The following is a 27920-nucleotide window of genomic DNA, read 5'->3' as shown; positions in this document are numbered from 1 at the left end:
TCCCCTCCTTTTCCGGGTACACGGACGCGAAATCAGTCCACGAGTTTTTAGAACAACTCGAGGACTACCAGACGGCTCTGGGCGCCCCAGATGACGTAATGCTAGGGCAGGTCCTGCCTGTAGCACTCGTCGAGAGCGCGGCGCGATGGAGGCGCTGCCAGCCGACTTTCCAGTCGATGGCGGACTTCAAAGATCGTTTCCGCGCTGAGTTCTTGCCGCCTGATTATGAGCGCCGGATGCTGGAGGAGCTCGCGTTGCGCACCCAACACCCAGAGGAAAGCCTCCTCGAGTACGTACGCGCAATGCAAGAGCTGTACAAGAGGGCAGATCCGACGGCAACCGACCGAGATCAGGTTGCGCGTGTGATCAGGCAGTGCCATCCACGCTTCAAGCCGTATCTGCGGGGCCGCAGTTTTACAAACCTCGAGGCCCTAGCGCAGGAGGCCAAGACCGTGCAGGCGGATTTACTCGCCGAACTGCGCTACCAGCCGCCCCCCAGGCCGGCCGAATCGCTAGAACCGGGATGCGCATGGGATGGAGGCCGAGAATGCGCGATGAGGGCTCGGCGCGCCGAGGTAACGGCCGTGGAAAGGCAGGCGGAACCCCCTGTTGTCCCTCGTGCGCTTGACCCGTATGCATTCGAGCAGCGGCGTCCTGCCGGTCTCACAGGCCACGCGCCGAGCGAGCGCCAGGAATGCGCGGAGAAAGGGGAGAGCCGTCCCCAACCGCTTCGTGGAACGAGGGGTCCTCCGTCCACGCGGCGGGTGAACGACCGGCTTTGCTGGAATTGCAACCAGCCCGGCCACGTGGCACGCGAATGCCAAGCTAGGCGTATGCAGGGAAACGCCAGGCGCTGGCGGTAATGTCTGGTGGCACCGACCTTTCACCGTCAGCGGAAGAATTTCATGGTTGTCAAGGCGCTAGTCAGGAAAAGAACTCCCGCGCCGGCGACGGGGAGGCCTTTGTCCCGCTCGCCTGTAGAGCTCAGGGAGTCGTTCCGCGCTCAAGCCCTTTTATGCTAGTGCAGTTAGCGGGTCGATGCTACTCTGCACTCGTAGACATGGGCTCAACGCTGTCACTGGTCGGTGACGAGGTGTACGAGGCCTGCCGGATAGGTAACATCCGTGTCAGACCGGCCGAAACCCCGCTAAGCTTAGCAGCTGGGGCGGCAAAGGCAAAGGGAGCAGTACGTCTAACGATGCGCTTTGACGGTAGAAAGCGGAGACATCGCTTCGTCTATCTGCCTGGCTTGTCGATACCAGTAATTCTGGGAAGGGATTTTCTCTCGAGCGAAGGCATTGTGCTCGACATGGGGGAGAATGGCTATCGTTACAGCCAGCTCGCCCCCCTCATTCCCTTCGAAAGCGCATCCTTGCCCGGCTGTCCTGCACAAAAGGTGGGTGTCCACACCTGTGCGACAGAAAGGCAGGTGAGCTCTCTCGAGATGCTGAGAGACGGTGGCCCGTTAGAAGCGATTAATGCGTCTTTCTCAGGACTCAGTAGTCAGCGCCGAAGGCTCGCGGAAACTTTACTCCCGTTTTCGGATTGCTTCACGGAGAAACCGGGCAGAACCGACCTGCTTCAGCACGAGATTCAGACGGGTGATACGCGCCCTTTCAGGTGTAACCCGAGGCCGTTAAGTGCGCATAAGAGGCAGCTTCTCGACTGTGCCCTTGACGAGATGATTGACACCGGTGCGGTGAGACCCTCACAAAGTCCCTGGGCGTCACCAGTGGTTCTAGCGCCGAAGAAAGATGGATCGGTCAGGCTGTGTGTTGATTATCGTAAGCTCAACTCACTGAAGCCTACGGTTGCGTACCCTTTTCACTCGATCGAGGCTGTGATGTACGCGTTAGGGAACGCGAGGTTCTTCACAGTCCTAGATGCAAGCAGAGGGTACCTGCAGATTGAGGTGGCCGAAGGTGACACTGAGAAAACCGCATTCACCTGCCACCGCGGGCTCTTCGAATTTACTCGACTCCCGTTTGGTTTGTCTAACGCCCCGAGCACGTTCATGCGACTGATGGACATCGTGCTGGGCGATGCAAGGTTCAACTACGCCATGGCGTACCTCGACGACGTTGTGATATTCTCACAGTCGTTCGAGGAGCACCTCATTCACCTGAATTTCGTTCTCGATAGAATGAGACGTGCCGGTCTAACCATTAATCCAAAGAAAGTGCAGTTGGCATCGAAGAGAGTGAACCTCTTGGGCTTTGTCGTGGCTGATGGCACACTGAGACCGAATGATGACAAACTGCAGGCAATTCTGAACTACCCCTGCCCCATGGATGTGAAAAGCTTGCAGAGGTTTTTGGGGATGGTTGCGTTCTACAGGCAATTCATCCCGCGCTGTTCGGAGCTTGCAAGGCCGCTGAACCTGCTGTTGCGTAAAGGCTCGAAGTGGGTCTGGGGGAAGGAACAGAGTGACGCATTTGTTGCCTTGGCTCGCGCGATAGCGAATACCGCTAGTCTGCGCCTCCCCGACCTGAACAAGCAGTTTGTCTTGCAGACAGACGCTAGTGACTACGGTGTTGGAGCTGTTTTGTTACATGAACACGAGGGCAAACTGCGCCCTGTCGCGTTCGCTAGTCGCACGCTCACATCGGCGGAGCGGAATTACTCCGTGACCGAAAAGGAATGCCTGGCGATCATGTTCGCATTGTCGAAGTTCGACATGTACCTAGACGGAGCGGTCTTCACCGTGCAGACAGATCATCAGGCATTGTCTTGGTTAAAGAGGCTCAAGAACCCCGCAGGCAGGCTCGCGAGATGGGCGCTGACGTTGCAACGTTACGCGTACGCCATCGAGTACCGCCGGGGCAGCTTGAACAAGGTTGCCGATGCTTTATCGCGCGCACCGTGGAATGCTGGCGGAAGCGCTTCAGAGGCGCAGCCCAGCTTTGTAAAAAGCGGCGTCATCGCTGTTGGAGAGGAGGAGAGGGCGGACGGGAGTGTCGCGCCCGGTTTGGAGAGAGAGGAGACGGACAAAGGTCCCGCACGGTGCTGTGACGGAAGGGAAACACAGCAGCTCGTGGCGGCGACCGCTCGCCTGCCTAGGAGCGAGGCAGAAAGAAATCTGTCTTGGGGAGTAGCGGTCAGTAGAGAAGAGCTGATCGAGGCCCAGAAAGCAGACGGTCTTTGCCAGCGGGTGCTGAAGGAGCTTGCGAGCAGCGCAGCTTGCACCGGGAACGCTGAGGGCAAGTACTACACGTATCTGCTGGGCGATGATGGCTTGCTGCTCCGCTATATTCCCCAACTTGACGAGGAAGAGGCGATAGCATCCCCTTTCCGAGTCGTGGTCCCGAGAAGGTTGCGGAAACGGTTCCTGCAGTACTTCCATGACTCAGCGCTGGCAGGCCATGGCAGCGGCAGTAAGACTTACGACAAGTTATGCCGTGTCGCGACCTGGCCAGGCATGAGAAAGGATGTGCTGGGATACGCCCGTACCTGCCCGGTATGCCAGGTAGCCAAGCCTCGGGCGGGCAAGCCCGCTGGCATGATGAAGGCGGTAGTTAGCAACTACCCGTGGCAAGTGGTCGCGTGCGATATCATGGGACCCCTCCCTCGGTCCGCGCGCGGAAACCAATTCATCCTGGTAATAACGGACCACTATTCCAAGTGGGTTGAGGTTTTCCCCCTTAGGAAGCTTGTGTCGGAACGAATTTGGGAAAAACTGTTGGAGACTTTCACTCGTTTCGGTTTCCCTTCCGACCTGATTACAGACCATGCTTCGTATTTCACAAGCAAAGTCGGACGCTTCAAATCCGCCACCGGAGAACGAGTCCCTACCACGCTCAGAGCAACATAACCGAGCGGGTGAATCGAAATCTGAAGAGCATGCTGGTCGCGACGACCGAGCAGCACAGAGATTGGGACGCGCGGCTGTCCGAACTGGCGTTCGCTACAAGGACAACCGTGAACAGGTCAGTGGGTATTACACCCGCTTACTTGAATTTTGGGAGAGAGATCGCTTTTCCGCTAGAGAATGCCCTACTCGACGAGGCGGGGCCTGCGCCCCCTCCGCTTTCGCAGTACGCGGCAAGGCTCCGGGAGCGCCTGGAGGCAGCGCAGCACGCAGCCCGAGAAAACCTCGATGTCGCGCGCATGGAGCAGGCGGATCAGTACAACAAAGGTCGCCGTCACGTCGTTTTCAACACGGGCGACTTAGTACTCAAGAGAACGCACCCACTTAGTAACGCAGCGCGCGGTTTCGCCGCGTCGCTAGCGCACAAGTGGGCTGGGCCGTACGAAGTTACGGCACGGACTACACCGCTCACCTACCAGCTGCGGTTGTTGACAAACGGCGAAACCGCCGGTCCGGTGCATGGCGCTGATTTGAAGGCTTTCCACCTTCGCAAGGACGATGGCTGCGAAGCGGTGGAAAATCAGCGCGATGCGGCGATCTCACCCCCGGGAGGACGAGCAGGTAGCGGTGCGGTTCGCAACCGACGCTACAACCTGAGGACCAGGTAGCACCCGTGTCTCTCGATCAATTATCACTCGCCATGCTCTCGCCCTCTCAGTATGTCTTCTAGGAAGCTCCAGCGGACCGACGCCCGTGGCTCGGACTCCAGAAGGCAAGGCAGACCACCGTCGAACGGTGGCCGCCATCAAGGCGCGCCACCCGGCTGGCGGCAGTAGCCGCGCGAGTGGCGCAGGTTCCACGGCCGCGGTGGCCCCCACCGCCAGCCTAACCACGTGCCTAACCACTGGAGAGCACCTCCCAGTGGTGCAGGACAACGCAAGAGGGCCAGTGACGACCAGGCGCAGGGCCCCCCTCAGCACCCAGCCGGCGCTTCGGCCGCCGAGCAGCCGCAACCCAAGCGGCCCAGGGTCCTGCGGCACGTGGCCACCTGGACCACGGTCGCCAACGGAGCGGCCATCTCTTACTGCGCGCGGTCCAGGTGGCGGGACCAGGCGCCGCCCCTTCGCGGCGGTGACCTCCAGGAAGTGGCGCTGCCTTTCCGCGGCCTGACCCTGGAGGAGAGGGACCAGGAGCCCCCGGCCGTGTTTAGTGACGAGGAGCGGGCCGGCCTGTGTTCCCTCTGCGGCACACTTGTTGTGCACCGGCCCCGCCACGAGGCCGGTGCGCTGCATAGAGCGCGCGGGGAGGCGGCGGAAAAGCTCTTGGCGGCTGCAGCGCCTTCCCCCGCTGCGCCACTGCAGAGGGGCAGCCCGGAGGAGGCGGCCCTCCGCATCCTCCAGTCCAGCCGCCCAGACCTGCTGTCCCCGGCGGCCGAGGAGCTTTGGAGGGCGCTGCCGGCAGGGCCCCCAGCGGAGCCAGGCGCCTCGCTCCCCCAGGCGGCTCGTGAGGAGCCCGTCCAGCCAGCGGTGAGCGGCCCCCCGGCGAGCACCCCTCCCCCCTGCGACGACTCTATGGACCCGGACCCGGAGGTCATCGAACGCCTACTGGCGGACCCCGGGACGGACGTTTGAGGGGGGGGGGAGATGTAGGGTCTGCTCGCGGGCAAGTCAAATCTCGCGCCGCTCACCGCGGGTAGCCTCGGACCCCTTCTTCCCGAGTGGGGGGGCGGGGGGAGCGAGGCTGGGAGAAAGCCTTTATAAGGCGAGACCGGGAAGGCTCGCGCTCTCTTGCTCTCGGACCAGCCCTGCAAAAGGACCACCTGACCCAGCTGCCACGATGACGACCGGCCCCCCTGATGTGAGAATAAACCGTTTGTACAAAGTCCTGCCTCGAGTGACTGCCTGTGCGTCCCCGCGCAGAGGAATCGCCCACAAAACTAACCCCTGCGGCACGAATTTGTGGCGCCGCCTGGGTGCAGCTGCGAAAATAATGCAAAGCGCGAGAGGCTAGCAGCTTAACTAGCGGCGAGAAAGGTTGCATGTCATGCTTTACTATTCTTTGAAATCATTTCAGACACGATCAAATCTATTTAAATAAGGGGCCCAGTTTGATCGAGCGTTGGCTTCAAAGCGGTCACCCGTTGAAATTTTGCACGCGCGTTGAATTCTCCGCGTGCTGTTTAGTTTGAAGTCTGCCTTCGGCGCATGGAATGCGCAGCATGAGAGGTTTGAAGTTTTTCGTGAAGACGAAGACTTCCAAAGGATAGCCCTAGATTCCTCAGTTTTTTTTTATGAGCCGCTTGAGATAAGCCTGAATGAATTTTTACCCTATTTGGACTGGCACCAAACCCTGGTCAATCCCATGCCATGAGCATATGCCATCGCTGCAGAGGCAACAACCACAAGCTTGCAGTTGTTTCCAGCTTAACATGAAAAGGCCTGCGACCTTGGCTCGATGGTCTAAAGCGGCGGCAAGCGATTGTATGTCCAACATTATTGGAGAAAATATTTGCATATTAGAATATTAGGTATTTTATGGACATATTGAAGGGAATGGTTCATTCTTCCAATGCGTAGCAAAAGCTTTCTTACATAGTCTTTCCTTCACTCTCATCGAGCAGTTAGGACCCCAGAGAAAGCCAAACAGAACGCTCTTGACCACAGCAAAAGCGGTAATAGCAAAACAATGCAGGCCTACCGAAGAAAGATCCGCAGATATGTTCATTGTCACAGTGAAATCTTACAGTATATGAAAAAATTGCGTTCATCAACTGGTCCTCGTTCACGATGTTTTTGTCCAAAAATACTGGGCATGGAACTTCTTCGCGCTTCCTGGGGTTTGAATTCCACTCGAGTTCGTAAATAAGGGAGGGATTTTGTTTTTTTTTCTAGCAGACTGTACACCGACAGGTAGACGCCGGATTTTCGTTCGCATGATCGTTCTAACGCTAACGTATTAAATAAGACTGACCACCCTAGCCACGTCTGTGCAATGCCTGCAGCTCTGCTGTTGTACCATCTCCAGCCGGCGGGCCATGCAGGTAGTAAAAAGGAGAGATCACAAACGTCACAGTTTGTGGACTGCGATCACAAACATCACATTCCTCACAACTCCCGCTTTCCGACAGTGAGGCGCTTCTTCAAAATTTCGGTATTCAACATACTGGCCGACATAGACGCCATTGCCTGCAAATAAAGAGAAAGATGCTTCTAACACTGCTCTGCTACAGTAAAAACTACGGATGAGAACATTTACCTGGTCTCTCACGCAAGGATAACAGCAGGTGATAGGCACTATCGCTCAACCCTATGGCCAAATCATGGCAGTTCAGGCCGAGTTCTAAGGGAGTACGAAGCATGCTCAAGTCATCTGTAGAGGTAATGAGGCGCTTGCCGCCTCAATTATAAATTCCTTCTTTGGGGATTCCACCGTGCGGTTATGTATAATCGTTTGTTAGGCCAACAACAACGACTAAATTCATCGCAGCCCCTTTTTAGAAGAAGAAGAAGAAGAGGAAACTCAGTCATAAGACGCCACACTGATTTATCTGAGTACACTCACATTCTTGGCAAAGGCCGAGAATGGTTACGTGTCATTCGTTCGTTGGGCAGTCGTTCGTAGGGGGCCGCCTGGTTCTTAGACTTCAGTCTTGCGGAGTAAAGTGCGCCACCAATGCGCACAGGTTGTTGTGCTCCCAGACGCCATTAAACAGCGTGGGGGTAGCTGTTCAGGTGTTTCACGAGATGCTCTCAACTTAGCGTTACAAGCTCAGCCAGAAACGAGCTACAGAGTGGCAAAGGGGGATGTCGTTTGTTGCACAGTTTCGCCAATGGCAAGTCAGAGAAGCGGTCGGAGTCTAAGGTTCGCAAACAAAACGTCCTTTGTGTAGCGAAGAAACGATACAGAGGATTAACATAACATTCATAAGAAAACATGCACAGTATTGTCTGAAACGATGCAACGGACGCAACGCAACACCTAACAGAGGCAACAATACAAGGGAGAACCTGCAACTAAAGCGCACTTGGACACGAGAGAGGCAAACACAAAAACGCAATTTCTTCACTGAGCTCTGAGTCAGTCCGACGGAGGATTACGTTGTTGCCGTCCCGAAGACTGGCGCGCTACCTGTCTAGTACCTTGCTGGGCCTCACCAGCGTGGTCGCAAGTGTTTTGCGGGAGCGGTTCTCGTAAGCTGGAACTGCTATATGGGCGCTGAACGTCCATTATGTACACTCAGGGACAAAAGTCTTCGGACCACGTGTTCCTCTAACGAAGCCGATAGCTCTGCTATAATTCGGCGGCTGGAGACCACACTTGTGGAGATAAAAGTTAAATTTTTGCTCTTTCATCTCCACAAGTGCGGTCTGCAGCCGCTGTCTGATAGTAGAGCTATAAGCTTCCCTTGAGGAACACGTGGTCCGGAGACTTTTGTCCCCGACTGTATAGAGCGCGCTACGGCTGTTTGTCGCTTCGCGCCAAGCCAGGCGCACACATACACTCCGCATCGACAGTATAACCGCCCTTTCATCCTCCCACCGATGCCTGCATCGTCATTGGTGAGGCGAAGAGAGAGCCCAAAATATTCAGGGAGCACTTTGGCTCTCTAAAGTGCTGCCAGGCGAAAGCCTTTCCTGGCGCACTGTTTGGCATTGACTGCGAGACTGACTGTTTGCGGTGTACTAGTGCTTTGACTACACACTTTGATTACACATTAAACTACACCCTTTGACTTCCGACTTCGACTGCTTCTTTAGCGCGACTCTCTCTCTCCTTCGATGAGTTCGGTGGCTCTGTTCGCAGTAATGAGGTATGTAATGTAGTCACCTACGGACGCTTTACGCCCCCTGTCGGAGCGGACAACTATTTTATTAGTTGTCGTCTGCTCCAAAGGGGGCGAATCCGCGCCCTCTGACGTCATAATCACTTCGACCAACCGAAAAGCGTGACACCTCTGCTTACAACCTTCTGTCGACAACGATGATGCTTTAAAGGCCTTCGCCTTAAAAGTTCTAAATACTTCTCTGCAGCCCGGAGCCGCCTAGCCCGAGTGTAGAGCAAGGGGCCTCTCACAGCAGGCTTCAAGTTACCCACTCTGAGGCGGCGATAGGGGTCGTTGCTCCAAGCTTTCCAAATCGTCCACGGCGCGGGCGAGAGCCATTCCTTCCGCGCAGCGCCAGCTTTCCAAATGTACTCCGATATTTGTGACATTGTCCATTCTTATAAATATCTTGCGAAACAATATTCCCAACTCACAAAATCGCGCGCATGCATGCAAGTACTAAATAGAAACATAATTACATCAAGGCCCACCAACAACAACGATAGCTTAGAAACGCGCAATGAAAGCCTCTATAGACGCTTTACAGCGCCGTATCATGGGGGCTGCCATATTTGATCACGTGATCACGCCGCCATTACACACCTCCTGATTGCTCGGCGCGCGCCCCGTCGCGCAGGCTGCTGCATCTGAAGGTTCGGTTACGACAGGCAGTGTTTCTGCTACTACGGTTGTAAAGGAGTGGGAAGACGACACTGCGGTTCGGCCAAAGCTTCGAAGGACAAGTGAGGACCCTAATTTGATCACTTCTGGCTCGAAAACATGATCGTGCTGCATGTCGCGGAGAGCCGCTGATCTCGCCGGCTCTTCGAGCCTGCGGAAGGCTCGACTGAATGCTTGTCTTTGCATGCGCTGAAGGCTTTGCTGAATGTTTTTTTGTTGTTGTTGTTATCAAAAATGGCAAGTTTTAATGCTCCCGAGGCCGCGCAGGTCGTTGTCCTATTGTATATCCGCATGTAGACACTGCTTTAAAACGCTCACATGCACATAGTACGAATTTGTTATACGCTCACTACGCTGCTTAGGAAACCTAAAATATTTCTACTGGTTTGCTAAACACAGAAAGGCGACAAAAATAAATTGACACAAATATTGACCATTATGGTAGCGGTACCATGCACCAAGCAGCCTTCACAAGCTAGAGTACAATCGTTTCGAAGGATTCCGCGGTATAATTGTTATAACGCGCGCATGGCAACGTGTTCATATTACACGAAGTTCACAATTATGTCAGCCTCACACATAAAACTGTGGTACGCTCCACGCTCGATATGCGGACATGAAAATGGTCGAGGTCTCATTGGTTGTAATTAATCAGTTTCACTCTGAACGTGCGGAGTAACTTTTAGTGACTGTCTCGCATGGACCGCGAGCAAGTGACAACCGCCCAACACAGTAGCCGTAAAGCAAATGCCTTATTACGAATATGGTGCACGAAAACCACGCTACTTTAAGCGAAGTTCAACAGTAGCCTCAAGACGGCGTGTAACACACGGACTGACGGTAAGCGTTGTCCGCTCTCATGGCTGTGCAGTGCATAATAAACAATAGCGGCATGTAGGAGCCTAAGTAGCCTTTTCTTTTTGGTTCCCAATTCGGCCTCGAGAGCTCCTTTTACTATTGGCCGCACACCTTATACCTTACGAGCAATAGGGTATCAGCACAGTGCACAGCAAATGAAACCACGAAGTGATTGTTTCGGTGGCGGAACAGCTTCTTCATGCAGCTGTGTTGTGCAGTTACCGTCGCAGTCGCGGTGGGTTACGTCACTCCGATGAAGTAAGTGCTTATCGGCTGGGCTGTACTAATCGGATGTGAGTACGCACCGTGTCTTCCGAGAAGTGATAACGTCTTGCGGTAGAGGCTTGACTTTCACTACGCATCCCGAGCAAGCGATTTTTCTGTGAGGAGAAAACAGCCACGAAGGAAAGTTTCCAAAGCAGCGGAACATGAGGCCTAGCTGTCTCGAGCTAGTCCTGAAGGATTGCTCCCACTCGATATTATACTTCACGCTTCAAACATAAATACAATAGCCTCCAGGCTTTCAACGCGCACGATTTGCTATGTGCACATATTGGCAGGATTCGGGCTAGTTGAGAAAGCGAACGGTTCTCTTTGGTCACTACAATAGTCGCAGTACCGTCGGTTGCCCGCTACTCAAATAACAACGCATACGCTGGCAACGCATACGCGTATAACCGTAAGTCATCAATATCTGTTCGTTGCAGGTGCGCTGCTGGAACCATCCAAATGGCGGTGAAGTTGTCACGGATGCTTCGAGCATGAAGAAGCACTTCCACACAAGCTGCGCTTACCAAGTATCACGCTGTCGAAGCTGCGGAGCGAGAGTTCTTCACAGGGAGATCATAGCACATAGAGAGTCAAACTGTGGTGCATTTGCTCTACCGACACCATCAGGTGCTTCACCTAAGGAATGCATAAAGTTGGATATCGAAGCTGTTAAAAACGAACTTTTTAACGTCAAGGAAGCCTTGGCCAATATTACCGCTCAAACAGCAGCTTTCAAAGAAACAGTGACACACCTCTCTGGACTGCATGGGGACAGACAACTGCCTGTGTCCTCAGTATGCGTACAGTCCAAGACGATAGAGAATATGACTTAAAGAATACATACCTGACAGCATTCATCCAGAAGAAACATGAAACGCAAAAGGTTGATTTGCAATCCCCGAAAACGAACTGGGAAGATAGCTTGCGAAATACTGCACTTGCTTATCCGAGCACATTTGATCGAGATAAGAGCGGATGATGAGCGCAGAGCACTTTTCATAGCTACCGTCGACAAAAGGTTTGCGAACTTACGTATTGCATTGCATGACATTAGAATAGAGATGCAGGCTACCAAGACAAGGTCTAGTAAACAAAATAAGCAAGAAGACGTTGAGGAGAGAGGTGACAAAGGTATTTCCTTGACCACGAGACGACCCCAAATATGCGAAAACTTCTGAAATGAAGCACGAGAATGTTAAGCAGAACCCTTCGAATAACGGCAAGCAGATCTCAGCGCATTGTGTGGCCGAGGTTAAGAGTGTGAGTAGCGGAACGCAAGAACACATTGAAAAAGAACAAACTCAACACCCAAGCCTTCCAAAATGTGTGCCAATAGGTTATAGCGCGTACACGTGGTATGTCAAAAAGTATTCGGCACTGAAGACCGCCGCAATGGGTCGTGGATGGGCTCTGTACAAGGCAGAGTATTTTTTTTTATTCGAGCTGTTTGCCATCAGGCATAATGAAAAGGGAAAGAAAGTTATAAAAAGGAGTGCAAACAAGCCTCGCTTAAAAAGCGGCACAGAGTCCACTTGGTATAGTCGTCTGCAACGTCCCATCGCAGGCCAACCTTTCTTAGTAAACGTCGTCTCACGGAAGCTGTAGGTGGGCATGTCCACAGCAAGTGTACATGTATAAGTATCGCTGGCCATTCCTTCACTCCAGGAGCATTCATCAGAAAAAGAGGCTACTTAGTGAGTCTACACTCGTTCATTCAGTTGCAAGGCAGCTGGACTTCTTACCGTCCCTCGTGGCCATTCCAACACGGAATCAGGCTTCGCATAATCCGCCCAAAAAAAGATGAAGATTGCATGATTGTGGCAAGAGGTGGACATGAGGGCAAAACGATGCTTCCGTCGACGTCAGAACTTGTAGCGACGAGTGCAGTTACGTCTCCTATGCATCTTTTACGCTGAGATACGTTGAGGTCGCCGGCTTCGTTCAGCGCGACGAGCTGAAGCTGGTTCTAGAGGTCGGTTAGCAGCGTGTGAATCAACTTTCCAAAAATGTTCTTTCCTCTTGGATGTTTTTGTGCTGCAGATCAAAGAAGTCTTCAAACTTGTCGCAGCTCTATCGCGCCGTACGTCCTCTTCTAAGCGGATAAGACTACCTTCGAAAAGTCCTTCTTTTAGCACAAGACTTCTTATCGTTGATTGTGTCCTCTCTGCTCACTGTCTTTTCAAGCATGCAAACAGAATGTTATAAAGAGGACCAGAAAACAGTACACAAGGCACCAAGCCAACAACTCATTGTCTTATTTCTCCAGCTGCGAAGACATACAGAAGAAGGAAAGAGAATGAAAACACGACAAGATAAAACAACGTAGACGCCAAGAGAAGAAAATCATTGCTGGCCGTTTCGCACAGCCAATAAAACAATAAAATAGGCTGTTTCTTTTGCAAGATGAATGAACGATGGTGCGCTTCGTTACACTGTTGCTAAAAACCGAATTCTTAATCCCGAAGAACTGTCTCGAAGAAAAAGTGCGCGCTGTGGAATGCAACAGGCCCATCACGTTGGCAAATGTGGACTGCAAACTTTCCACTTAAGTTTCATTAAATCTTCCACAAAGCAGAATGTCAGTTCTCATTCGCCCCGCTAAAACTGCGGTCTCATAGGCAGTTTCATTAAAAGTAATGCACACGTTACTGGAACATTTTTTTACCTTCCTTTTCACCTCATGAACAGCTTGCTTTCCTCCAAATCATCCTTTCGAAGCCATTTATTGTGTCCTCCATTCATTCATTGTTGCTGATTTGAAGTGGTGTAATTTTGAAAATCAGGTTACTAAAAAAATGCAACTCAACTGCAAATGTTTCATTCACTCAGCTTATTAACAGCCATCCCTCCGAGCTCATTCCTAAGCGGTCGTCCGTGAAGCAAGACTTTCCTTTTTCATCCTTGCTATTTGCAATTATCTATACCCGCTTCGTTTGAGTGTTCTCTAAAAGTAATATCCAGGGTGTTACTGTCTTGGGCATTCAAGTCAACAGTGCTTGTCTATGCTGATGAACGCATTTCCTGCACTGATGAGTACAACTTTATCACCCCTACAGCAAGATAGAGGAGTCTGGTTTTGTTGGGTTAGGTTTATGGGGTTTAACGTCCAAAAGCAACTCAGGCTATGAGGAACGCCGTAGCGGAGGACTCCGGATAATTTTAACCACTTGCGGTCCTTTAAAGCGCACTGATATCGCGCTGTAAATAGAGGAGTTGGGGCACCGTCTCCAACGCTCACATGAATTCCTATGAAAATTGGGTAAAAAAGCTAAAGCATGAAAGTGTAGAGTAAATATTTGTAACTGAGGGCATCTTTCTTATTCAACTGCCAATTTTTAATGGTTAAGAAGCAAAGGAAAATATTTTTTTGTTTACAATAAATTTCCTTTGTTCGTCTTGTTACCAGAACCTTCGAAAAACCAGATGCACCAGAGACAAGAGAAACGGCTAGAACGCTGAGTAACGCGGTATTCGTCAAGAAGCATTACCGTGCGTTCTATTTGGAGAAATCGCAGACTTGCGACCACTACGCCCGCCCAGCCTCCTCTTCGTTGCAAAGATAAAGCTATCATCGAGTAGAGTAAAGTTGTGATCAGTGTTGAGTATTTTGACAGTGATAACGAAAAGTCCTTAGGATACAGAATCGGTGAACAACGCCGCCACTTCCTTTCTCTTTCGCAAGATATTAGTTTTTTTACGAATATCGCAGAAGTAGCGAATACCCTAGAAAAAATTTGATTCTTATACGATTTCTATTTAATACAACGCGATTCGTTTTCGATTTTTTGCTTAATTTTTTACTCGATGCGGCGGAAAAACGACACTTAGATTTCTAAAAAATACTGTTTGCGCACCCTTAAATAACATTTGTAAAGGATACTTCATAGAATTCGAAGCAGGAAAATTTATGACGCATCAATGTTTAGCTTTGTTGCGTTGTGTTTTTTTTTTACATCATTTCCTGAGCTTTTATATGCTGGGCCAATAGTGGCAGGGCTTTATCGCCCAGACACGTCAGTTCTCGCGAATTTCTCAGAAGGCACGCCGAAAAAGTACCGCGCTGTTCTCACAGTTCTTTGTGAAGATAATAGATATGAGTTAACACACAAATGTTCATACCAGATAAGGGTCAGCAAGAGTCATACATAATTTTTAAAAAATGCTTAGATGATCGGCTGGTGTGGAGTATTGAGAGCAACGTCTCATAGCTACGAAGCCAACTGGTCGACAGGTATCGCAAGAGGGAACACACAAATCAAAAAGCAAAAATCATACAAAAACATATCACCAGGCAGCCGTCTCCGCGCACAAATACACATCGCTGCATCAGCCGTGAGGTAGCGTAACGTTCTCGCATTGATTCGGTTCACCGGCCTCCGTGCTAGGCGGGCAGTGGTACGCCCTGGCAAAGTCAGCGTTTCGCCACAGTGGCACGTTCACCAAAAGCGTGGCGTCAAATGTGCCACTGCAGCTGTAATAGGCGTAGCGGGCGTAGAAGAACTGCGCCTCGGACATCCAGAGGACACTGAAAGCAGGTCGCATTGTGTACCAGCTGGGTCTTGGCGACGCAGGTGCGACGCCTCTTGCAGGCTCAGCTGGCACTGACCCGACTGCGGCGGCGATGCGCAGACCCATCTTCAACGCCTCTATTTCGACCGCGCCTTTGGGGTCCATTGCGGGTGATGAGCGCGCCTCGCACTGCCTGCATTTAAGTAGCCGCAGCCAAAGGTTTTGATATAAGGGTCTGTCTTATCTACTTGCGCGGAGAAGAATGGGTATATCCACGTGATAAAGTAGTGAATTCTTTTTTTCGGGGCATTTTTGTAATTTTTGTACATTCTTTCGGTTAACTGGTCCCGCATTTAGTATATAATAGTCGAGCTTCCTGCTTATAAAGCTACGTGTTTCAAATTTATGTCTTAAGCAATAAATAATGATTCCAAACAGCCTTTATTAAAGCCGAAACAATGTGTTTTAAGTACTTCTTTGCGGTGCGCATGTAACCTGGATATAGGTAGTCAGTTAGTCAGTCAGTTAGTTATTTAGTTAGCTAGTTAGTTTAACTAGCTAACTAAATAACTGACTAACTAAATAAATAAATTATCCAGGTTACATGAGCACCGCAAAGAAATACTTAAAACACATTGTTTCGGATTTTATAAAGTCTGTTTGGAATCATTATCAGTAATTTAGTTTGTTTGTTTAACTAACTAAATAACTAACTGACTAACAAAAGATATTATCGCGGTTATTTGCGCACCGCAAAGAAATACTTAAAACACATTATTTCAGCTTCAATAAAGTCTGTTTGGAATCATTATTTATTGCTGAAAACATAAATGTGAAACATGTAACTAACTGTTAGTTATGAGAGAAGGCAACAGCCACAGAAACCAAGTTGCTCAGGGGATTTCAATTAATTAATTTATTTTCTGCTGTTGTTCAATTTAGAATAATACTGAATATGTTATGGCTTAAAGCTAATTGATTAGAAAAGCAGAAGAAAAAACAACCACATGCCGCTGGTGGGATCCGAGCCCACGACCTCGGAATTACGCGTCCGGTGCTCTACCGCTGAGCTACGGCGACGGCTCTCAAATCTTCTGCTTTCGGGGGTATTTATGTTTACAAATAACCTAACCTTTGAGAGCGTTCAGCAGCGCCACCCACGTTCTTAAGCGGCGGACGTAGCACGTCCTGAGTTACCGCTGATTTGACGTAGAACGTCATCGAACGGCGAGGGTGGAAGCTGTGTGAGAACCCTCTTATGCTTCCTATGGCTTCCTCTGCTTCCTCTGGCAGCCTTGACGCCATAGGAAGCATAAGAGGGTTCTCACACAGCTTCCACCCTCGCCGTTCGATGGCGTTCTACGTCACATCAGCGGTAACTCGGGGCGTGCTACGTCCGCCGCTTAAGAACGTGGGTGGCGCTGCTGAACGCTCTCAAAGGTTATGTTATTTGTAAACATAAATACCCCCGAAAGCAGAAGATTTGACAGCCGTCGCCGTAGCTCAGCGGTAGAGCACCGGACGCGTAATTCGGAGGTCGTGGGCTCGGATCCCACCGGCGGCATGTGGTTGTTTTTTCTTCTGCTTTTCTAATCAATTAGCTTTAAGCCATAACATATTCAGTATTATTCTAAATTGAACAACAGCAGAAAATAACTTAATTAATTGAAATCCCCTGAGCAACTTGGTTTCTGTGGCTGTTGCCTTCTCTCATGACTAACTAACAGTTAGTTACGTGTTTAACGTGTTTCACATTTATGTGCTGAGCATGCATCATGCATGTGCTTAGCACGCATCTGGTTTTTCATTTCCTACCATCCCGACACGGCTGGGGCCTATTAGAATTCAATGTTATGTTTTAATGTTGTGACAAACTGTAGCATGTAAAATGTTTCCTATCATAGGTTTAGCAGCATTTCTAGAGTGAAGAGCTTTGAGCATACTCAGAGAATCAGTGTAGACAATGCTGGTTTCGATGTTGTTTTACTATTTATTCTACATCTGTGAAGATAGCCTAACCCTCGGCAGTAAAAAGCGATGCAAACTGTGGCCGCCGTATCATTTTTTTTCTTTCAATTTTTGTCATGAGCTACTTCGCCTCTAATATGTATTTCTGTTTTTGAGCCATCAGTATAAAATGCAGTGTAGGTGTCACATTGTTCTTTCAGTGCAAAGAATTCGTGCAGTATATGCTCCTCTGGCTTTTGCGTTTTGTGTAAATGTGTCAGTGTGTGTACCACAATGTTAAGTACAGCATCTAGCACTTCCAACTCTTCGCATTGATCTTCGAAGCACAGTACTAATCGACTGATAAAATGTGGTTTGCTGTTGAATAGTGTTTTGCATGGGCACCTGGTGGCAATGGGATGCCAGAGATTTTTCGTGAAAGAACGCATTTTTAGGACGTAAATACATGCAAGTGCCACTCTTCGATCCTATAAAGCGGGCTCATTAGCGTCAACGTAAAGGCTGGCTACCGGCAATGTTCTAAATGCGCCAGATAATAAAGATAACGGACAGGGTCTAATGCTTTCAAGTATGCTTTCAAGTAGGATGCTCTTGCTGAACCATATTCTACGCACCCTTAGTCTAGCTTAGTCTAGCTTAGTCATATGTCGACAGCACTTTCCTATGATTTTGCTGTACAGCTGGTGAAGGCCAAGTTCTTGGCCTATAACTCCTAGAACCTGTTGGTGGTTTTCAAAGTTTCAGAAAAGGTACTACGAGTGTGCGCTCCTTCTCTATTTGCGCGGAGTATAATTGTTATATCGGCATGATACAGTACTGAATTCATTTTACTAGTGCATTTTTGTGCATTCTTTCTGGTATCTTGTCCCTCGTTCAGTTTATAATAGCCGAGCTTCCTGCCTATAGTGCTACGTACTTAACATTTAGGTTCTCAGCAATAAAGAATGTTTACAAACAGACTTTATTAAAGCTGAAACAACATGTCTAAATATTAAGACTCATTAGAACCTGAATACTTTATTTATTGAACCCTCAGGGCCGAACGCATTTGAGAGGAGTGGTTACAAATAACAAGATACATAAACTAATGCAATAACTGTTACAAACCAGTTTCATCCTCCTGTTAATTATGCTAGTGCGGTCCGAAAATGCTCGTTATCACTTATGTCGAGAATTTCTCCGGGAAGGTTCCATTCACGTGATCCACGTGTTAGTAAAGACTAAAATGTAGATATGGTGTGATTTTTTTTTTCATTCCAACTTTGTGACGCTGATGAATGTGATGTGACATGTACACGGGACAAGTTACTGGTTATGTTTAGTCTAATGGCGCAGAAGCACCTAAGGCGGATGTAACAGTGAATGAAACAACTAACCTTTCGGCTTTATTGCAGCAGAAAAATGACTAAGATATTTTTGGGATGCATGCTGTCTTTCTTTTAATTTTTTAACGGTGGCACATCAGAGCCCCCGAAAAATATTTCTGGTTAAGCCACTGCCATGATCGGCCGTGTATCCTAATGTCTACTGCAACATTTTAAAGAAAACGGCCAACTAAAGTTAGGTGAATTAGGAGTGCACTTTTTTTTTTAAGGTTGATTGCGGAATATGGTGACGGCAGTACTGAGACAACTCAGAGCATTCTCTAAGCCTAGCGTGAAACTATTAATCACAGCGTTAATTTGCGGGCGATACAACTACACGCTACCAACAATTACTTTAAGAATGACTGGTTGCGTAAAGCGCCACGTTATTTTTAAAGCGCGATGTGAACGGGAAGCATTTAACCAGAGACTTCATATTACGCAGGCCCATAATTATGGATTTCATGGCATGAGAGCAGCGGAGGCTGTTGTGCATAATAATAATTTCCGTACCTTAGACCCAAAAAAAGAAATTAAATTCAGTCACTTTAGGCTCCCACATTGCTAAAGGGTACAGCAAGCGCCTTAAGATGACCTCGCCGGAATACTTTGCATTTGCACCTGTGAAATAAACCCGCGGTCGGTAGCTGCTGTGCTGGGCATAGCGGAACCTTCAACTCACAGCAAACTATGATCTTAACCGAAAATGCTTGCAACAGATTAGGCCACGTTCTTTCGTGAGGGCTTGGTTTTTTTTTTTTTGGCTCGTTCACAACATAGTGATATACATTACCTGAACTCTTTGAACGCCGCCATTGTTTCTCGAGACCAGCGCGCCGGTCTCCGCACGTTGCTCCACATCAAAGCTGCCATACGACTCGATATGACCGCGGCGTCCGCAAGCAGTGGATCGAGGGTGCCCGAACTCAGCCAGCCGTAGCCCGAAGACGACACGTACAGGGTGGACTTGTTCAAAAAGTACAGACGGTTGTTGGCTCTGTGCTCATTGTCGTCTCGAATCCAGGGGAACCCTCGTTTCGCATTTGCCTTTTTAGCGTCGAACTCGAAGTTGTGCGCCAAGAACAGGTTTCGTGCGAATCCTTGCTTTGACATTTGAGGAACGGCCGGCTCCTGGAACACCAGGTCGCCGGGTAGCTTCAGAGTAAAGTTACCGACCATCGCCCGGAAGTGCTCCGTGTCATTTGGCGCCGCAATGAGCCGCAGGATAGGGGCGTATTCCACGAATCTTCTTCGAGTCTCCTCGAAGATCTTATGCAGCTGCTGGTCTTTCGCGGGACTCGCGAGGGCCGCTACATACGTCACCCGCCATAGCTGGCCACTCTGGAACACGTGGTCGTTACAGACTTCCTTGCTACGCACTGTTGGCGATTTCAATGTGTTGCCCCTTTGAATGTAGCTCATGGCATCCAGGGCGACAACAAGTAGCATGTAGCATAAGGACAACGGCTGGTCGCTCCTCAAGAGGCGTACGTCCGTAGAGAAAGCAGCCTTGGAGATCGTCTGAAATTCCCTAACTTGGTCAATATCGATAAGAAACTCGAGAAATATGTCCTGCAGCTGCGACGCTTTCAGACCGCCGAAGATGCCGCTCATCTCTTCTAAAGACAACGAACCAGTTCTTTTTTTGTCAAGTGGAAATTTTTTTTCCCACGCGGACACGTCCTTCCGGGTGTAGTTAGTGCCGAAATGCGCGCTCAGGATGGAGAGAGCAGTGGTGTAGCAGGAATCGTCGCAAAATGCTTTGTATTCGGTGGTCCGGAGTAGCCTCCTTTTTAACACGAACCCTTGTGTTTTAGTGGTTTGGCTGATTAAAGTGAAAATAAACTTGAGGTGGTATCGCCTATCCACCGCGAGGGCGAAACGTAGCAAATCTGCGCCACTCATTCGGCTGGAGGTGTTGGCGATTTCCAGCACTATCGTCGTGACATCTCTGGCTCGCTGATCTTGGCGCCAGACCTCATTGAGGCACGATGTGTAGAGAGCGTGAAGTGCTGCCGCAGCCGGACTGCCGTAGTTTTGTGTTGCTTTGATGATGTTGGAGGCGATATCCTCCTGCGAAATTGCACAACAGGACAAGGACCAAGCATATAATTAAAGACGCATAATGAAATTTGTTCACAACGGTCATTTTCGTCGTACTACGGAGCATTGACACTCGTGTCGTTGAACCAAGGTGTAGAATGAAATTAGAGTCAAATTGTGCGAATAGTACCACGGAGTGCCGATCCCCATCTTTAGGGATTGTTTTGTGTGGGTTCGATGTCCAAGCGGCGATAAGGTAAGGGAAACCCGACGCGGAGAGTGTTTTACATATTAACATATATCCCATGAAGCACAACATGCAACGTCGACAATCTTTCGGGGTACTAAACGTACCGAGCGATGTTGTATTCGCGGACTGGCAATGCATTACATAGTTTATCTTGATCGTTCATGTCTTTGTTAGGAAGCTCCATGGCTGATGTTCTCGCAGAATCCGCGAAGTCCCACGTTGCAGGACAGAGGAGAGAGGACTAGTGCTTCTTCGCCTCAAGGCTTCTCAAAACTGCCGATGCCCAATTCACATCACATGGCCCAACAGGAAACCCAGTGGTCTTTCAGTTTTGACAAGGGTTGCGCTTACTCCTTCTATAATTATAACGTTAGCGCCAATCAGACTTTCACCATGCCTAAACTGGATAAAGAAACGAAGCAGTTGTCCCTTGGTGCAACTGAAACCGGACGCGTTCACCTGTTATCAAAAGCAGTTGGTATCCAGACAGCGTACGAAATGACCGTTATATGTTGGAGTGTGGCACTCAACTCTGCTATGTGCCGTGCAGAGGGCGCACAAAGTGAAGTGATGCGCAGTGCACAGGTTCAAACCACTAAGCATACGTAGAGTAGGGATGGACGTCGGCAAACGTGGGGCCACTGAATCTCCAACCTTCTTGGCACACCCTGGGCCAACGTTGGCGGCCGACGGAGGCCGTCGTCAGCCTAAACTTGTTGCTTGGATCGAGTAAGCATAGAGAAGTCTACCGCTGAGATAGTTGCTGAAACGAGCAGACAACTTCGCTTCCTATTCACTGCGTAACAAATCTCCTAGAGATCCCGTCCATACTTCGGAGCCAAGAATGTCGTGAGAATACTGCACAAACAAGAACCTTAGGTGTATTGTTTATTACACCCGAACAAGCTCCTACTACAACTTCTGCAGCTAATATAATGTAAAGTGGGCTTTAGCAGACCTTTTATCATGGCAAAAAATTTTATTGCGAAAGCAATAATACGCCAGGTCTAACCGTTCGTCCCGTGGTGCGTGGACCCCCTGCTCCTCGAGGAGCCGACGCCGCACCTCACAGATGGTGTGACGTCAGCCTCTCCGTTGCTATGGCGATGTGTGACGTCAGCTTGCTCTCTCCACCGCAGCCAAGAGGAGCCGGTCGTGCGCGCGCTCCTCGAGGAGTCTCGCCATGGAAGTCACCGACGAAGAGTCTGTATCTGAATCTAGTTGATCTACTGCTTCTGCACAGTAACTCTAAGGCGACAGCCAAGCAAGCTAGGAAGAATGCAAGAAAGAGGTTACAATGTGCCCAAGAAGCGGAATAGCAACGAGAAGAACGAGTGCGGAAACTACGAGAAGCCGAAGCAGCTAGACGAGCTCTATCGAGTTCAGAAGCTGGGATTAGGCAAGCTAAACGGAATGATGCCAAGCGGAAACAACGTGCCCATGAAACAGAGGAGCAATGAGAAGAACGTTTGCGAAAACGACGAGAATCAGAAGCAGCTAAACAAGCCAGTTCAAGTTCAGACTGTGAGTCCAGCCATGCTATACGGAATGAAGCTAGGAGACGAAGACGTGCGGAGGAAACAGAAGAACAACGGGCCGAATATCTTGAAAATCGGGTGAAAACCAAGGATGCCCACGCTAAACAAGCAAACAATCAGCACGACTGTGTGCGACCAAGCATAATATTGCCCGCACCTTATCCCGAATCCGGCAGAACTATTACTGGCCCAACCTAACTTCAAGTGTCAGGCATTATGTCCGGACATGCCGGCAATGCCAGCGGCGGAAAAAACCCGCGCTAAAGCCTCCTGGACTGCTTCTGTGCATCGAGCCGCCACAAATACCATTCGACAAAGTCGGCATGGACCTTCTGGGGCCATTTCCTCTCTCGTCGTCCGGCCACAAGTGGATCGTAGTCGCCACAGAATACTTGACCCGCTACGCTGAAACGAAGGCCCTTGCGCGAGGTACTGCCGCCGAAGTTGCCCACTTCTTTATGCACGACATCGTGCTTAGACACGGCGCCCCATCGGCCATCATTACTGACCGAGGCAAGGCGTTTACAGCCCGACTCCTACGTGACATCTTAGAGCTTAGCCATACTGCTCATCGACCAACAACAGCGTATCATCCCCAAACCAATGGTCTAACGGAACGGCTCAACAAAACATTGGCGGACATGATCTCGATGTACGTCGCCGTTGAACACAAAACCTGGGATGAGGTCTTGCCGTACGTCACCTTCGCATATAATACCGCGACGCAGGAAACCACCCAGTTCACCCCGTTCCGTCTCGTGTATAGCAGAGAGGTCCGCATGATGCTAGACGCCATGCTGGCGTACGGCGACGCAGAGCTTCCCCCTGAAGCTGGACACTTCGTGGAGCAAGCAGAGCAGGCCCGTCAGCTGGCCCGCTTGCACATCAAGGTCCAGCAATCCGCCGATGCCCGACACTATAACCTTCGGCACAGGGACGTGCACTACGAGCCGGGCGACCACGTGTGGGTGTGGACACCAGTGCGCCGCAAGGGATTGTGCGAAAAGCTTTTAAATAGATATTTTGGCCCGTACAGAGTCCTGCGCCGCCTGAACAGCGTCAACTACGAAGTTGTCCCCCATGGAACTGTGGTCGCCGGCCCTCAGCGTCAACGGCCTGAAATCGTGCATGTAGTGCGCTTAAAGCCGTACTTTTCGCGTGACTGAGCGCTGTGTTCACGCTGTTTCGTACCTTTTCCCCTTACCCCACGTGTGAACTTGACTCTCCCTGCATGCTCATCTAGCGCGCGCTGTATAGTTCACCTCACCCCCAGTCCTTTTTTTTTTTGTTCCTCCTCCCCTCACTGTACATACCCCATTCCACATCGAGACGATGTTTGCTTTCGCGGGGGGGAATAATGCCACGCGCCCAACGCGCCGCGCGGCCTCCGCGCTGAGTCGAAGACGACGACGAAGCGGCGGTGGGCTCTCGTGGCGCGCTGTTCTGTTCTGTGTCGTGGAAGCTGGCTCGATAATTAAAAGAAGGCTCCCGGTCTTGGGTTCGTTCTTCCCGACGTCTACCTTCACGGCTCCTCTGGTCGTGACAATATTGCACTGCTTGCGCAGCCAACCAGGTTTAACAAAAGCTAAACCACACCTTTTTTGTTCTTTGATCAACAGGCTTCGCTTGAACACAATGTAATTCATTAGGGCTGCTTCGCTTGTCTTTAAAAATAGCAGCATTATTCAATCTTCAACTGAAAACCAAGCAATTTTTTTCGTTCTAGCACCGCCCAGAATGAAAGCTTTTGCTTTAGTGTTTTGATCCTAATGAACAGGCGCACTACGGCAGGATGGAGACACTACTTTGCGAATGTTGGTCAAAAAATAATAGCTTTGTTTTTCTTTCATTGGCACGACTCCTTTATGGTTCCTTCAAGCGTGCAAGAGAGTAAGTCTTTTTGTGTATGAATTTAAGTGTGCGTTGATAATTTTTTTTAAAATTTTCCCCATGTCATAAGTAAGGACCCCGAAGAACCCTCTGGAGGTGGACAGTACTCGTTCCAAATTTGGCTAAAACCCGCCAGAAGAGAGTGAGACCTGGATATCTCCGCTCATGTATTGCAATGTGAATAAAGGAAAGACATGTTACCTCCTAGTGAGTATGCCAAGATAATTTTAGTTGGTTTGGCATACATTAATTGTTCAACAGTTTACTTCCCTTCATTTTCAACAGTCTCTTAAACATGGACTTCTACTGTGCGGTTATACCTGAAACGATTTCAAAGGCCCCAACACAGAGTCAAAACCTGTGCAATGATATATTTAAATTTCTCACTACCACTAGCAATCCTCCTTTCAATTTTTGAGAACTGGACCAACTCGTAAAATAGTTCGTGCTGAGCGACCAAAAGAGTAATCATATAAAAATCCATTTCGTGGACCACCTGCAAGAAGCACCTTCAACTAATGAATATTTCTCTTTTTTGAGTGTTTCGAATTCTACATTTTCAGAAAATGCAAAAGGATGCTGTGCGCTCGAGGCTTTAAATCTTCAAAATGAGATCGCAGTCGCCCTGCTTCTTGCACACCGTCTCCCAAAAGAAGCAAAGCTTTTGTTCAATGAACTCAAGAATTCCTCTTGCGTAGGACCGTACACTGACCTTCACGCAACTGAAAAATAACATCGCAGGCAGAAGCTATGCGTCATATCATTATCGCATATGCTTGATAAAAACTGACACACAAGCTGTAGTTCAGCAATGACAAGAGCTGTTTCAAAGTAGATATTAAATATTCATAGGAATCACTCGACTAAGCCATTTGAACGCATTAAGTTCCTCCTCTGGTTCCATTTATAATGATACAAAAAAACTGATAGAGAACCGACAGAATATTATTTTCTGATGAATTATCCTTCACCGCCACATACTGGCCTCAGGACATCGATTCTTTATATTTAACAGCCTTAGTTTGTGCCGGAAAGGGTCACCACACAATCAAGTCCGCGGAGATGGGCTGGCCGCAACTGACAAAGGACAGAGTTAATTGAAGAGACTTGGGAAAGGCCTTTGCCCAGAAGTCGACGTAGTCAGACTGATGATGATGATGATGATGATTAAATCGTTTACAATTCTCTCGACTTGAGTGACCATTTAGGTTACATTCAAAAGATATTAGCGAAATTCGCCATTTAAAACAGTTTCAGACTCGCCGGCAGGCGAAACCAGCAAAATGCAAATGCAGGTTAGCAGACTTTCGTTATTAAAATTAGCAGGATGTCCGCGCGAAAGCTCACCAGCATGTCGATGGCCACGTCTTGCTGCACGATGCCGTGTCTGATGGCGTTTTTGCAGATGTACGCGAAGAAGTCACTGCAGGGCGGCTCGTGCTTGTCGATGACGGCGAACAGCCTGCCTGCCTCGCTGGAGCAGCAGAACCGAGGTCCAGTGCCGTTCCTCTCGTCCCGCGTGGCAGCTCCATGGATGGTGAACAAGAGCAGCGCAGCGGTGGCCGCTGCCAGAGAGGCTCCGCAGAAGCAGCCAAGGCCGCTGCCGGCTGAGAGTAGCTCTTTGCCCCGCCAAAGTGAAGTCCGAGACGCTGGCGGACCGCCGCCAAGGGGCGAAAGTAGGTCTTCTTCAGTAGGCTGAGGCTCCATCGTGTCTGTCTTTCTCTTCTTCTGGAAAAATCCCTCGAGGAGTGCGTGCAACTGCGAGTGGTTAGCGCCTCCTTGTGCTAGAAATGCCCGGTAAAGTGCTCGTGCCCCCTGTGGAAGAGATAGAGAAAACTTTTAATTCGAAAGAAAAAACTGCGGAAGGGCGCAGACACAGAGTGGGACACAGGTCCAGTGTCGTCACGTATTCCTCTCTGTGTGTGCGCCTTTAAAACTACGTACCAATTGGCCCAGCTCTGTACCCTACTGAAAACTTTTAGTTAGGATAGATTAATTCGCAGGAGCCGGATGGTTGGGGCCGCTAGTCCAGGGCTCCGCTGGCGGCAGCTGACTTGCGGACTGGTTAGATGAGCCAGGCTTGCGAGTCCAGGTTGTCACTGGTGAGGGCTTCCTACCACTTCTCGTGTGTGTGTCGGGTGTGGCACTATTAACTTTTTGTCCGGTTTGTCGTGGTATTGCCAAGATGTATGGCACAGCGTGGGGCTTGCTCCGCAAAAAGGATAGTAACGGGTATTGTGTTGGTCTGATCTTGTGTAAAATGTAAAGACTTGGATATGTGTTTGTTTGTATTCTCCTCCACCCAGTGGCATCAGAGGAGAACAGTTGTTTGTGTGGTGGTCGGTGAGAATTGTCTTCTTTATAGCCTAAGGTGTTCGAGCCTGTCAACATACGGTCCTAGGAGCGGAGTGGGGTAGGGAAGCGGGTCCTCCCGGTTTGTTAGAGCTCGGGCTAGATCATTCGCTACATTGTTTCCAGCTAGGCATTCGTGGCCAGGTTTCCACGTTATTCTGATGAATGTGAGAGTGCAGTTAATAGTGAGCTGGCTCTTCCGTGAGGTCTTCCAGCAAGGTAGTCTCTGCAGGATTGTTGGGAGTCAGTCACTATGTGCGATGATTTCCCCTCTTGATCTTGGGTTTTAATGGTGATGGCTATGGCCAGTGATTCCGCTTCCGCAGGATCCTTGGCATAGATTGAAGCCCTAATGATTGGCCTCTTCTGGCTGTCGACTGCAGCAATCGCGAACTTGCCTGGCACGGCGTAGGCCGCGATGTCATGTATACCGCTTCCGGGTCTTTTGATAGCTTTTTTGCCAGTGCATTGACCGTGGCTCTCATTCTTCTGCCGTTCGTGGTGCATGTGCCTCAATATCTGGTTTACATACATCTCTCTTGAAAGTGTCGGAATTTGGGACTTCCTCTCACTAGTTCGTAGTGCCTGCCATAGCCACAGTCTCGCCAGGATATCCCTACCCGCTCGTGTTGTGCTTAAGCGTTTTTTTCACCCACTAAAACCGCCTCCTTGAGCTCTTCAAAGGTGTTGTCTACTCCGAATGCACAAAGACGTTCCGTTGATGTCGTTGATGCGATGTTTAGGGCAGTTTTATGCGCTCCCCTTAAGATGGTATCAATGGCCCTTCTATCAATGATTCTCATCTCTTGATAGGGGAGCCCGTAGGTAATCCTGCTTACGACTAGGGCTTAGACTAGACGTATGGTGTCTTCCTCCCTAGTTCCTTTCCGATATCAGGTTACCCTTCTCATCTTTCTTCATATTAGGTTACCGTAGCCTTGAGAGTTTTGATTGTATAATCCGCCCTCAGATTGCTTTGTAACCACAGCCCCAAAACTCTAGTCTTCTGTTTTTCCTGGATTTTTGCTTTCCTAGGTAGTGTTCAATTTCTCCTTGGGACTTGTAAGGTCTTCTCCCCGCAGTTGAGATTTTTTAATTCTTGCATTATGGTGCGTGGTGGCCGACATTGTCGGAGGCTCCCTTCAAGTCTAGTGCGAGGAGGAGGTTTTAGCCGCATTTAGAGATATTAATTACTTCTTTTTTAATACGGAGCAAGGCGTCTTTCTTGCAGAGTCCCTTGCGGAAGCCCAGCATGCATGAAGGAAATAGGTTGGTTTCTTCTATGTAATTTTGAAGCCTCAAGTGTATTGCTCGTTCATAGAGTTTTCCTAGGCAATAAGTGGTGGAGATTGGACCGAGATACCTTATAGCTGGAGGCTGCACTGCTTTAGGTATACTGATGACGTCTGTGTGTTTGCAAATCGACGGGAGCTGGCCCTTTTCCCACAGTTCTTTGCTGATGTACTTGGTTAGATCCATGAGGTGGTTGTTGCTGAGTTTCTTGATTAGGCCGTTTGTAACCCTGTCACTTCCAGGGGCTGTGTTTCTTGTGGATATACGGGCTACT

General features: G+C 49.6%; 1 protein-coding gene and 1 pseudogene across 1 annotated transcript; one reads left to right on the top strand and one right to left on the bottom strand.

The window, feature by feature from the left end:
- Window positions 1-8349: 8349 nt before the first annotated feature.
- On the top strand, window positions 8350-12243 carry LOC149328159 (uncharacterized; annotated as a pseudogene).
- Window positions 12244-14765: 2522 nt separating this feature from the next.
- Window positions 14766-25708, bottom strand: LOC149328158 (uncharacterized). Its single transcript, XM_089560044.1, has 3 exons — window positions 25349-25708; window positions 19074-20353; window positions 14766-15141 (listed from the first exon to the last, which is right to left on the bottom strand). The coding sequence occupies exons 1-3, from the start codon at window positions 25706-25708 to the stop codon at window positions 14766-14768; spliced, it is 2016 nt and encodes a 671-aa protein (XP_089416170.1).
- Window positions 25709-27920: the final 2212 nt, after the last annotated feature.

This window comes from Amblyomma mixtum, chromosome 9, assembly GCF_055824585.1.
Source record: "Amblyomma mixtum isolate Tamu chromosome 9, ASM5582458v1, whole genome shotgun sequence".
In the NCBI taxonomy this organism is placed as follows: domain Eukaryota; kingdom Metazoa; phylum Arthropoda; class Arachnida; order Ixodida; family Ixodidae; genus Amblyomma; species Amblyomma mixtum.
The sequence above is the reverse complement of the archived record's forward strand: the minus strand, read 5'-3'. Positions and strand labels throughout refer to the sequence as shown.